Source organism: Lactuca saligna, chromosome 2, assembly GCF_052625555.1.
Source record: "Lactuca saligna cultivar CGN05327 chromosome 2, ASM5262555v1, whole genome shotgun sequence".
In the NCBI taxonomy this organism is placed as follows: Eukaryota; Viridiplantae; Streptophyta; class Magnoliopsida; order Asterales; family Asteraceae; genus Lactuca; species Lactuca saligna.
The window spans coordinates 191,266,278-191,280,404 of NC_136418.1; the positions used below are offsets into that span (position 1 = coordinate 191,266,278).

At 32.7% G+C, this 14,127-nt stretch overlaps 2 protein-coding genes across 8 annotated transcripts; one reads left to right on the forward strand and one right to left on the reverse strand.

The window, feature by feature from the left end:
* Positions 1-6,997: 6,997 nt before the first annotated feature.
* Positions 6,998-8,938, forward strand: LOC145029465 (uncharacterized). The gene is made up of 3 exons (XM_078977978.1): positions 6,998-7,712; positions 7,998-8,249; positions 8,511-8,938. Exons 1-3 carry the CDS (start codon positions 7,356-7,358, stop codon positions 8,724-8,726), a joined length of 825 nt encoding a protein of 274 aa, XP_078834104.1. The 5' UTR covers positions 6,998-7,355; the 3' UTR covers positions 8,727-8,938.
* Positions 8,939-9,060: 122 nt separating this feature from the next.
* Positions 9,061-13,484, reverse strand: LOC145028642 (syntaxin-61-like). Of its 7 annotated transcripts, none has more exons than XM_078977367.1 (9): positions 13,327-13,484; positions 11,745-11,875; positions 11,199-11,331; positions 10,998-11,111; positions 10,805-10,918; positions 10,521-10,711; positions 9,895-9,985; positions 9,698-9,763; positions 9,061-9,379 (listed from the first exon to the last, which is right to left on the reverse strand). In XM_078977367.1, the coding sequence occupies exons 3-9, from the start codon at positions 11,250-11,252 to the stop codon at positions 9,269-9,271; spliced, it is 741 nt and encodes a 246-aa protein (XP_078833493.1). In that variant the 5' UTR covers positions 11,253-11,331; positions 11,745-11,875; positions 13,327-13,484; the 3' UTR covers positions 9,061-9,268. The 7 variants fall into 7 exon arrangements, with proteins under 7 accessions (XP_078833493.1, XP_078833492.1, XP_078833494.1 ...); XM_078977366.1 differs by lacking the exon at positions 11,745-11,875 and adding an exon at positions 12,870-12,930; XM_078977368.1 differs by lacking the exon at positions 11,745-11,875 and having other exon boundaries at positions 13,338-13,484.
* Between the last annotated feature and the right edge of the window lie 643 nt (positions 13,485-14,127).

The following is a 14,127-nucleotide window of genomic DNA, read 5'->3' on the forward strand; positions in this document are numbered from 1 at the left end:
CAATGGGTTAAATAATGGTGAAAATCAGTTGTGTGAGATTTTGGGTTCAACAAATCGGGCCGCTCATTATGTATTTAGTTACTTGAGCCCACATAGACCAATTAGGAGCTCTTCTATATATGAGCCATTACAAGTTACAATACATTGTGTAGTAATTGTATTAAACATGGTGTAATAATTATATTGTAATACAAGTATCTTACTCCCTTTGCACAGTAATATAATAATAGATTTAAAATAGTTGTGATAAAAAAATTTAAAAAATGGGTTAATAAAATCTAGTTAAAGCTTTAATTAAATTTTAGTTAAGTTACATTGTACTAATTCTTTAAATCTATATGGGAAAATGACATATATTTCCTATTAAGTTTTTAGGGTTTACCTATTTAGTCATTTAACTTATTCTGTAGCTTTATGAGGGAAAGAACTTGTGAGCAACCTGTCTATTTAGTCCCCTAGACTTGTTTTAACCAGTTTCGTTGCCACATATACATTATTTGCCACATCATTCAAGTCAACATTCAAACCTGGACCTTAATTTCGCTGGTTAACTACTTTGAAATTCAACACATGCTTGAATTCAACTTGCCACTGTACAAGCTCCTCCGACATCGGCAAATACATCATCTGCACACTTACCGGCTCCACTAAATACAGTTTGATCGCGATACACATTAGCTTTTAGAATGTCATCTTCTTTAAGCTTAAGGTTTCTCTTGTTTTATGACCTTTAGATAATAGAGTTTGAGAAATTCAAAAGGTGTAAACCCAAATGAGATATTGAAGAAATCATGCTTAAAACGAGAATCAAATCCTTGAGTGGTGTTGAAGATTGTAAAATTCAAAAGGGGTAAAAGTGCTTGACTTACTTAAAGCCAATGTCTGTTGTGAAATATGAAGAAAAAAATAGAGTAAACCGAACCCAGATTAGAGGATTGATTTTGCAACATCATTCCATGTTATCAAATCATTTATCAGGAATCTGATTTGATCGAAAGTGTACCCGTAATCCTCGTCGTTTCCTCTTGAAATAACAATACAATCAAGATGAGAAGTAAATCAATAGAACCCTAGATTAGAACCAGAAGTGAAGCAAGATAAATTTATTTATTCTTACTTGGGGATGGAATGAAACAGGAAGAAATTGATTTCTCCTTCTTCGATCTACCACTATGTCTCCTTTTCTTTTGTTTGTTGTTAACAACGATGTACTCATCAACAACAACCAGATCTTTATCCTATCGAATCCCTTTCATTCGCCACATGTGTCTTCTAGTGTTTCTGGGTGAACCGATATTAGAAAATCGGTTGTTGTAGCAGTGACGAGACCCATATAGGTCGCTGACCTCCTCAGAGACATCAAGTCTGGTTTTTTATCTCTTGGTAGGGGAAAGCGAAAGGACGAGGAGATCGTGAAGGGAGAGAGGGGTTTTAGGTTTAAAAGGAAGAGTGTTCTTGGGTTGCGGGGTCTGTATGGTGGTGGTGAGTCCATTGATTTGGTTGAGTGGAAGAATTAAAAGAAGGTGATGGTGTTGATAATGAGTTTTAACGTTGCAGGTATCTATTTGAGAAATAAGGAGGGGAAGAAGACGACAATGGGTGTGAGGTATAGTCAAGTGGCAATATTAATAAATGATGTGGCAAAATTATGACCGGTTTACCCCTTCAATACTTCAAAAATGATGTAATCGACCCGACAAAAAAGAGTTCGTTCCCTCATAAAGTCAAAAAATAAGTTAAGTGGCTAAATGGGTAAACCCTAGAAACTTAATAGGGAAATTGTGTCATTTTCCCAATCTATATTTATGTGTGAGTCGTTTAACTACTTTATCAACTCAATACTTGAATTGAAAAATACATCTATGCTTATAAATTTAAACAAAACATGTTTCTTATTATTTAACATTAATTTGAGATTCTACATATTGCTTCAAATATGTTGAAATGAAGTTTTAAAAATAATACCCTTTTACTAATTTAAGATTTCAATTTCATTTTTATAGCTTTTTCAAAATCAAGATGATCATATACTTCCTCTAACATGTATCTAACAATATAGTTAACAACTTTTAGCCATTGTACTTAGCTTTTTCATTTAAGATTATAATAACCACCATGCATGTTAAAGGCTATATTTTTTCCCCTCAAAGTAATTTAGGCACAAATGGTTGTTATAATGGAGTTGAATTTTTATCTCCTTTATTCATCGGTCTCGATTTTGCCGCAAACTTAGATGTTGATAGTGATAGTGTGATATTAAAATAAAAAAAAAAATTATATGTCGAAGGTTCATAATAAATCTTCTAAGCGGAAAAATCAAATATTTAAAAAATATATCCTAACTCGTGCAAATTTCAAAAAATATACAACTTTTAGTACATATACTTGTTTTATTTTTCCATTTAAGATTACAATAATCTCTTTAAATGGTTGTCGTAATGGAGTTGATCTTTTATCTATTTTATTCATCAGTCACCATTATGCCACAAACTTAAATATTGATGGTGATAATGAAATACTAAAATGAAAAATTATATGATAATTTTTGTTGTAGGAGAACTCGGCCAATGGAAGGTAAGTATCCTAACTCCCTCCAAAATCCAGTACACAAGTCTGGAGCATATCTTCGAGCATCTGAATCGTCCGCTCGCTTTGGCCGTCAGTCTAGGGATGGTTGGAGACTCACCTTCTGACCTTAACATAACTCACATACTCACGAAGAACGATTCATTGCTCCTGTTGACCTTAATTAATAAAGGACAACCACCACTACTCAACTCAAATCCAGGAATCTAATACCTTATCTGACTTCCCGCCATACAAAACCATTCTCAATCATAGCTAACCTGGCTCCACTTCGCAATCAAATCTGAACAAAATCCTTACGACCGTAAACTATCCTACTGACCAGCATTCCCATTTTCGATTTATCCAATATCTTTTGAGCTCCGAGATGATCTACCAAATATTTGAACCGCCAGATTTCTGACTGGTCACTGAAGCCAACATCCTTTCAAATGACTGAACCACGAGACTTTATCCAAGAGTCTGACTAGCAAAGCTACTATATCCTACTTGTATATAAAAATAGAAATTAGTGCTAATTTAGAACCGTTCCCTAGCAACGGCGCCAAAAACTTGATGTGTATAAACTCAACTAGTTTTAAACCTACTTTTAATTATAAAATAAACACACAAAGGCAGTGGACCTATCAATTGTGGTAAAGCTAAATAAGTAGGGTATCGATCACAGGGAACGGTAAATCAAAACTAAAAACTAATTTTATCTAAACTTAAATAATAAAAATGGGTTTTCTCTAGTTTTACAAGACTAGAAACTTACTAACTATTACTTAGAATAAAAACTAGAAAAGCAAAGATTCAACTAAATTCAATGACAAAGGGAACTTCTGTTTAGTTCAACTCAATTGATCTTGTGTTTGATATTATGGTAATAGTGCAATGGATTAATTCTTCTATTGGCTATCGATTCAAGCGATTAGATTCACGTTCGCTGCACTAATCCTTAGACAACAAACTAACTCAAACAGTGCCTAGTTGTCTAATTTAATTTAATTCACTAGGTTATTTGTTCAGGTTAATTTAGACTTGTAATAGCTAACTAATTTGGTCCTTTAGTTAACCTCTTGTTGATGGTCATCACACAAGCTCACACATGAATTTACCTATTTTTCTATTAATTCTAGTTTCACAGTCGCTAATCCTAGTCATATAATAAAGTGGTCACATAAATTATATGAGGAAACAATTAAGAGATGTTCATGCAGCTTAATTATCTTCCTATTAACATAAAAGTAGTTATCATTCACACATAAGGTTCTTTAACAAGCTAGAATTAACAAAATCACCAATATTAAATCAATCCTACCATATATCAAACCAAAGTATCAATTTTGTCTCCCCAAACAGCACAAAAACGAAATCTAAAAGTCTAAACATGATGAAGAACAATAGATTAAAGTAAGAATGATGTAGATTTGCCTCAAATCTTCTTCGGGATTAGGGTTAGGGTTGTATCTTCGTTCTCCAGATCTCTCTTGACTCTAATTCGCAGCTTGCTTCTCCCCAAGGGTTCCAAAAATTTTTGTGTCGATCTGAAAAGTTGTATTTATAGATTCGAACTGACTCGCCGAGTCCATGACCGACTCGTTGAGTCTATCACTTAATTCCTGTGCACAGTAAGTCATAGAGTCCTTAACTTCTCGATTCTTCAACGCGACTCGCCGAGTAGTTGACCCTACTCGCCGAGTACCTTATATTTTTAGCATTTTTCTTCTTTGTTCAACTCCCGAGCTCCCAATTGCTTCTCCTGCTTCCTTTTGCTTCCGAGCTTTGCTTTTGGACTGAAAACACAATTCAAACACTTTTAAGTATCTTTTGTCCATGATATGCAATAAATTAGCTAATAAATGATAAAAATCTATACTTAATATAAGACTAAATATGCAAATATCAAGGTATATACTTGCAATTGTAGTTATAGACTTATCTAGGTGGGAGACTATTGGATTAAGGTGTCTAAGTCAATATTTAAATTGGTATATCATTAAATTAGAAGCAAAGTCCTTTTGGGGTTGCCCTCATAACTAGTACCTGAATAGAATGACTTTTGGAAAAAGGGGTTGATTTGTTAAATTATTATGTGATTAACAAATTAATTAGAAATTGAAATAAATGATTTATTAACATTTTATATGATTAATATATTAATTAGAAATGATAATAATTAATTAAGAATTAACCAGACATTAAACAAAATTAATTTCGAGTTAATTAGAATTAACTAGAAGTGCAAGGACTTAAGTTGTAATTGTTTAATAGTTGAACAAGAGAGAATTTCAGAACCTTCCTAGCCCTAGATGGTTTTGAGAGGGATCTTTAGGTTTTCTTGAATATTCCTTATAGATAAATAAAGAGTTGAATAATTACCTGATTTAAGATATTATTATTATGTTTAAATTAAGGTTATATAAGGCTTCTTGTATCAGCTATAAATAGATCCTTTGGTCTATTGATTTTCGTCCACTTCACATACTCATAGAATTGAAATTTTGCTCTTACCTCCTCTCTCTCTCATCAAGTCTTCTAGTTGCTAGGGGTTTGGGTACAAGCCATTAGAGGCACTAAGCTTTCGGTGCTTGTTTTCCAAGGAACTTTAAGAAGATTTTGATGTGATTATTTGCTACAATAACCAAAAGGTATGTAACCTTAAACCTTTATGAATTTCGATTTTCATAGACTTCCCTTAGGGTTTCTTGATGTTCATAGATAATTGCTATTAATAGAGAAAACATAGATCTATTATAGGTTGCATGTGAATTTAAGGGTTAAGTGTTTTTCCCCTTACATGTATTTTTTATAACATATAAAGCCCAACATTTGCATCATTAAAATCATTTAAAATTGAGTCTCAACTAAAAAGTTTTGCGATATCTTTCTCGATGTAAAGAACCAAACTATCAGCAATAATATATATATATATATATATATATATATATATATATATATATATATAATACAATAGTACGTATAATACAATAATACAAATAGTTAATTCATAAGAAGAAATAATAACCTAATTTATTAAAAACCTATATAAAATCTATAATGAAAATAAAATCAATAATAAAGTAATCGAGTAATTAAAATAATTAATATATTAAGGCTCATGAATAGTGATTAACGAATGAAATATGGAACACTGAGCAAATTATTATTTAAAGGTTTTGCTATAAATACCTCCTAATCAATTTTACCCCCTTAAAATCAATCAAATCAACTTTTTACTTTTGATTTGACATATTTTTTTTTCTTTTTGTTTTTTGATTTTTTTCCTTTTATTTATTTATTTATTATTATTATTATTATTTTAAATTTGAATAATCAGAAAAATTCAGACAAAGTTTTAAAATTCGGATCACATTTTAAAATTTAAAAAACATTGTAAATTCGTATGACATAATAAAATTCGAACGATTTTTTTGTCCGTAATTAATATATATATATATATATAAACCGATTTTATATAGCTGTTGTAACAACTTATAATGTGGTCCGAATGTTAAAATTTATAATAATAATAATAATAATTAAAAAAGAATTTATAACAAAATAATAATAATAATAATAATAATAATAATAATAATAATAATAATAATAATAATAACAACAGACAAAAAAAAAATCAAATCACGGTGGAATTGGAAAAGAAACGGGTAGTTAAAAAAGAATTTATAACAAAAAAAAATTGAAAACCCTTATTTAAAAAAGCAAAGGGCAACGTTAATGTATTTAATCGTCAAAGTGAAAGTAGCAGTATTCTTTTATATTCTCATATGTTAATGTAAATTTATATGGGATGGGCTTGCGTCTATGTGGCTACGCAACTGGTTAAAGGTGATTTCCATTGAAGTGATGTCTTCTTCAATGGAACCAGAGTCTTCTTCCACATTTTTATGCTCACATAACAACTTGAGATTCACTCTCGTCTTTTATTATTAGAGCAAATACAAACTTTACAACATTTGATTGGATGGCTGGGTGGTGGTGGATGTGGGGGTGGGACCAGAGTTTGCTATTGAGTTTCCTGCAATGGATATGCACATCATCGATTTACGTTAACCAAATCAATTCTTTATTTTCTTGCAAAATAGATGTTGTTCTTGAGTTTTTACAACGGATCTACCTACGCACCACAGATACATCATCATCGCATAACCGATCTGCGTCGACCAAGTCAGTTATTGAGTTTCCTGCAACACATAGTTTCTTCTTAATTACTTCTTGAAAATCAGTATGTTTTTTTTTTTTTTTCAGAGGCTTCTAGGAAAGAAAAGTGCTTAAGGAGTTAAGGTGGGGTGAGGTGTGATGGGATGAGTTTAATTTATTGATATTTTAAAATAAAATTAATTAAAAATATATAAAATAAATAAATATAGATTTAATTATCGTTTTATATGTGTCTAACAATTAGGTTAATGTGCCCTAAAGACAATAATACACACGGTTGGTTTTGCCAAAGTAAAATTTTGTCCTTAAATATATTAGTTTAAAATTTAAATAATAGTATGAGTAATTTTGTTTACTGAAAAAGAGAAAAAGAGGAGTCCAAATAAAATTTTGGGTGAACATAGAAACAGGAAATAAATCAGGCAACTGCCACGTGTTATACGGCACAACTAGTAGGTATATGTTCATGCTGCAGGATGCCACGTAACCACACACACTGACTCTTTCACCATCTCACTCTACACTCTGGTTTCAGATCATCGATCTGTTGTCAGTTTCCAGAAAGGCATTCTAATTTTATTGTGATATATATCGAATTAAGGAATATGGTGAAGTTGGCGACGGCGCGTGAGGGGAGGCTGTACGGATCAGGGCGGACTCGAGAGAGATCGGAGTATACGAACGCAGGACTTTACGTGTTCTCGACGATTGTGTTGCTGTGTGGTTTCGTGGCGCAGTTTTCCAGGGAGGCGAAATCGGGACTGGTGGTTTTGATGATAGGATTAGGTTTAATAGTAGTTGTGAACATACATGATCTGTTCGCACATCTCGCCGCCATTGATTACCAGATGCGGCTGATGGAGCTGGATGCTCAGATTCTGTTCGTTGAAGTTATGGTGCCCGTCGTTCAGGCCGTCGGAGGACTTCTATTTTTTATCGCAATTCTTTTGCTCGTCCTCCAGGTTAGATAGTTACTTCCATCATTCCCTTTTTTAATATATAATTACATATGAAAGTCATTGAATTCAGCTTATGATCACGTCACATAGAATGTATGTAAACCAATATTCCTTGGGGACGTGTTCTCCTCGATATATATATATATATATATATATATATATATATATATATATATATATATATATATATATATATATATATAATGGGACAATGAGAATCAAGAAATAAAGAGAATGAAGCAGTTTTCCAGATTATTCGTGATTAATTAAATTAATTGTAATTTGTAGGCGGATAGAGGATTTGGTTATGAGGGGATTGAGGGACATGCTCTAAACATGGTTATTGCGGGGAATTCATTATGGGTTGTTGGGTCCATCCATAATTCATGCCAGTTTTACGAGCACGTAGACGCCCACATTCAAATACTGCAACACGCTGTCCAGATCCCCTTCTTGATGGGTAGCTTCTTGTTCTTGGTGGGAGCCCTTCTCAACTTCAGAGACCAACTTGGACATACTCATCATGGTCTGCATTTGTTGGTATGTACCTTACCTTCCATTTTCATTTTCTAATTTAAAGGGTTAATCAGATTAGATATGCAACAACTAGCTAGCTAGCAATGTACTTTCATCAATTTGTTTATTGTTACAGCATCCTAGTTTAGTTAATAAAGGTTGTTGCCTAATTGTACTATATATATATATATATATATATATATATATATATATATATATATATATATATATATATATATATATATATATATATATATATATATATATGATATGGTGTACATGCAGACACATACATGGGTGTGGATTGGTATCATTGCAAGTTCGTTGTTGGTTATTGGGGGGTTAACAAATGTTGTTAAAGTGGTGAAGATGATAAACATGGAGATGGAGGGATTAAGTTTGGAGAAACTACGTGGCGGAGCACAAGAACAACTGTTTCATGATGAAGATGGGCAAATACCATTTCTTGTACAAGGACGAAGGAGGAGACCAAAAATCTAATCTAGATTCTAGAAGAAGATGGTTGGTCAGTCTGATTAATCTAAATCATTTTTGCCTAATTGGCCATTCAAGTAGGGTGGATGTCCTTTTTCATCTTTCCTCTTTTGGGGTCCCTGTTACAAGTAGCTTAGCTATAACGTGGGATGTCAATTGAAGAGAATGTGTAATCAAGGACTCAATTTTTTTATTTTTTAGAGAAGCATTATGTTTCTGTCGGTTGATTGTTTTGTTTGTTTCCGGTTTAATTAAATTCAACATGATGAATGCGCAAGTCGTGAGTGAGGCTTTCGTAATAAATAGCAACAACAAGCATAATAATTGTTGACTCTGTTCCTTGAAAAAAACAAACCGGTACAAGGTATTAATAAAACTATGTTCAAAAGCGGGACAATAATATTCTTGGAAAACTTTTCTCAATTTACTCACACCATATAAAGCAACAAAAGTCTAATGAAAACACCTAGCTCCTATAATAGATAATACGGTAATTTTTTTATTTTTGAAATCAAGAAACAGCATATGATGTAGGCGTCGAGTTGAGTTCAGGTGAAGAAAACCAAAACGAATAAGATAATGAAGAGGACAATCAAGAATAAGATCATCATCATCTGTCCCTTGGCACTGGCCTTCTTCATAACCATGCCCACTTTTTTCTGCATGCAGCAAAATATATAAATGGAATACGTAACATGTGATGGTTTAAGCATTTTTAGGACTATTTTCAACGAGAAGGGCTTTTGCACGTGTACCTTTGCCACACACACACACACACACACACACCTTTTTGGGTTGGACAGATGAAAAGATTGCAAACTTTTTGTCTGGTCTCAATGCACGTCAAAGTAGTACAAGTAAAGCAGCTTCTGTTAATTATTATTTATTAGGTGAGGGCCAGTCTTGTCCCATCTATCACCTATTATGTATGTAGTAACAAACACAAACACATCTTGAGATGAGAGAAGAAGAGTAACCTGAACAAAATCAAGACGATTAGATGTACTTTCCATTTCTGAACCCAAATCCTCTATAATTTTCTCCTGCAATGGGAATTAAACAACTAAGCTTATTTTTGGTGATCAAATAAATAATCTATCTATGTATGTGAAGTGTGAAGAAGAAGAAGAAGAAGAAGAAGAAGAAGATGTCCATGCATAAAGCACATGTGCACCTGTGAAAGGAGTTCGTCATGTATGGTGAGCCCAACAGATCCGATCCTTTCCACACTTGCACTTAGTTCATCTAACTCTTCATCTTGTTGTCTGTTGTACCATACATACAACAACTACATATTATTCACAAATACAGATTTATATATATTTCATTTTTATTATCATTAAAACAATCTACTTTGAGCCTTTTTTTTCTTATTCATGCATTCTACTTTGAAAATCTATCCATTTATTTATAGCATTGTACATTCAACTTCTTATTTTTAAGACCTTATCCTTTAGCCGTGTACGAAAATTGTTTTCCATTTGGATAAATAAAAATTTACAACACAAAGGAACGAAAGTAGGATGCTATAATAAAAATAGATCATCATCCCTTGTGATAACGGTCGTTTATTATTTGGGTTCAAAAAGCAATTTAAGAGGTTATAAACACCAGGTAAAGGTATGCTAGATCAACCCATTCGACCTGTTTTTGTAGGTATATCTACCAATAAAATATGAGTCTAATGCTTTGTATATGTGGACACGAGTACAAAAAAAACAATTCATTTGGGGCTAATAAACAAGACAAGACATGATTTGTTTTGATTTATCTAAACAAATTATAAAAGCAAAAGCTTACCTGATGAGAAGCATCTGTGTGTCTGATTCTGAAGAAATAAAATCATCATTATCTACAGCAGCATATGATCCGGTTCTGGTCCCAACCTTATCCTGCTGATGATGAGACTTTGGCATCCGCATTAATTCTTGGCGCATCCCACTCCCACCAAAGTTTGAACTCACTGTCACTGCTTTCTTAATATTTCCCACCTAATTATATATGACACACACACACACACGTACACGTACAAAATAAGACTCATATGCATATTTACCAAAGTAATAGTATGAAAAGATTTGTACCTGAATCCGAGCTGTAGTGGTCCACTTCCTTCGCTTTTCAAGCTCCGCTTGGTTTATACCATACAAAGAAGGGTCTCTAGCTGCTACAGAAATAGCCTTTTCCAGCTCATCCACCTTCCCTATCACAAAAATTCATTTTCAGAACTCAAACAGATTTCATCTTTCTTAATTTGTCTGTATTTCAGATACATACCTGCCATTCAATGCTCTCGCAATTCGAAAGGAGTTCCTTTGTCAACCGAGATTGTTCCCCACTGCCAACAGGGACGCGTTCCCATTCATGAAAGCTGCCCTGGAGGCTATCAATCTAATAATACCCCCAAAAAAAACCAACTTATTTATTAAGAGCTCGAGGAGAAGCAACAATAAAACTTCAATCGAGAAGCCAACTTACAGAATCTTGAATCTCGTCTTTTACAATGTAAAATGGGTCTTGAGCTGAAGACATTTTTATTGCTATTTAAGCTACAGTGAGGTCGTCAATTTTGTTGTTTGCTTCAAGAAGATGTGATCATATATTCACAGATCTGAAACAAAAATACAAAAATTACGACGGCTCAAATTTTGAATAAAAACACATGAAATACACACGTTCAAATTCCAGTAAAAATATGAATCAAACCAACTGTTTTTTTGATATGTTTGGTATATAACCAAAAAGTTTGGTGACCTGTGCATGTGTTAGAGCTAATGAATAGTGAATAATTATATTTCTTACATAATAATAAGACTTCCATCAACAATTTGTATGATCCTTGCTTTTAGACTTACTTACTAATCCATCATGCCTCATATTGATAGGAACTAGAAAAATAGCAATGAAGATAAAAGAAGAATTGTAAACAGAAAGATTGAATGATTAACGAAAATCAAATGATTCTTCCAGGGAAACTCCCTCTCTCAAATACAAACTGTATCAAAATATCTAAAATCAGCACACCTAACAATGGATTATGGAATCATCTCCCCCTTTTATTCTCCTCTGACCGACTTCAGCTCCACTTTTCCCAAATTGCCCTTTTGGGCCTTCTAGAATAAACTTGTACAAATCTAGGTTTGGAGGTGTTTGGCCTAGTCATTCCACATTCATATCACATATCATTAATACCCCATCTATAAAACGTTCATCTTAGGTTTCTATCAAGTGGTAATCATCACAAACACTGAATTGGGAGGTTCAAGTCTCACACCAAGATATTTGATATTTGTAGGTGTGCGAATACTCAACTTGCCATATTGAAAAGAGAGGTAGGACTAGGACAAAGATCTGACTGTGTATCATATTTGTGTGTCTTTTCATCACATCAAGTCCATAACACTAACAGGTAGGCAAGTAAGTAGATATTTGTTATAGAGACACTTATTTATGTGTAGCCATCAACAAAGAGATTATTGTGTTCTGGAGTCAGAAGACTGTAGGTGTGTTTCTGTTGGTTTTGTGTGTGATAACATATTCCATAGCTAGGAAAGTAGTGAATTTTATCATATGTTTGATTGGTGACCAATCAGAAGAAACTTCCAAGTTTCAATGTAGTGATGAATCCTACAACTATCTGGGAACCATATGAACCGTTTGCATATCCTTTTTTTGGTTTTGTCCCCAAACAGCACTACAGTTGTGCAGACTTATGAATGCGGCTGTAACAGCTTCCACTTTAATACAATTATACAAGTCTAAGAATTATTGAATTAAGAATAGATAGCATATTATAGTTGTCAATAGCAAATACAATCAAATAGCAACAAGCTACCTATATGCTACATAGCGATAGCGATCCTATTTCATATTTAGCGATGGGCATGAAAAAAACTAATGCATATTTATTATGTTCAACAATTATAGCTACTATAGTCAATAAATAAGCAAACAATCCATTCATGATTCAACGAGCTAAATAACTTAAACATTTTAGTTTGCAATTATAATCAACTACTTCACCACAGCTCTTCTACCTGTCGAATTTCTTACAAGTTTAACATGGCCATCTATTATTTCAAGAAAGTTTACAAACCAGATAAATTGCAGAAGTGTATAGAATGTTTTGCTTGAGAGTTTCAAAAGTACCAGTAATTTTGGAGCAGAGGTGGCACTGGCATATCCAGTCAGCCTCTATCAAACTTCAATTCTACCAGTCCAAATTAACAGTGAATAAACATAATTAACCTACGATTCATATAAGATTTTTGAGCTTCAAGCATAAAGACTGACAGTAGCAGGATTACTGGTACAACAAAGTTTCTACTTCCCTTCACAGCAGTCATCTTAATCAAGACATACTCTCCAATAGCAACGTGATAATAATTGATCGTTTGTTGAGATAAGATTGATATGTAGAACAAGTATAAGATCTAGAATCATTCATGATTTCGCACTATCTAGAAAGACTTTCACTACGTAAACTGATAGCTGAAAGACAATTAAGATTCAAGATAATCCTACGCAATAAAAACCTAATTTAAAAATTAAGTACCGCATGATGAACATCGGGTGTTAGGGTGGTAAGACCAAATAGCAAACGCACCAGATCTATACCGGTGGATAGGGTCGGATTAACGAAGCCGGATTCCTCCTTCTATGATCTACTTCTGAGTTCTGACCGGTGAAGTTGCATACAACTGCTGCTCAGCCGATCCTTTCCTTTGTTGCAGATGCTGAAGGAAGTAAAAAAAATTACAATATCGTCCCTAGACTTTTTTGGCTGAGGGCGGCAACAACCCAAAAAATACAGAATCATCCATAGAGTTTTCTTGAATGTAAAAACCTTAAGTTTTCATTTTTTTTTTATCGATTTTGCCTAAAGTTGAATATTATGTTCATTTTAACTCTCATATTTTTCAAAAAAAATATATTCATATTTTTTGGTTACCATTATATTAGTTTTGCAAAAATCCTTTAAGTTTACAGATTTTTACGTTTTTATCCTTAAGTTTATAATTGTTTTACGCTTATACTCTATTTTTTTTATATTACACGTACTCATGCAGAAAAATCGTATTTATATATGAAAAAAATGTTTAAGTAAATATTGTATTTATGTTCTTTTTAAATGTTATATATATATATAAACCGTTTAAAAAAACAAATTAATATGTTTTTAGAACTACAAATACGTATTTTTATGTATTTAGAAGTGTGTGTGTGTATATATATATATATATATATATATATATATATATATATATATATAAGATCCGTTGAGAACTCATAGTTTTTCGAGAACCCGATAACTAAAGATGAAACGTTAGATTAAAATTAACTCATTAAGGGCATGATCGTTATCATACCAATCTCATTTAATCTTTTGTATTATTGGAAATATTAA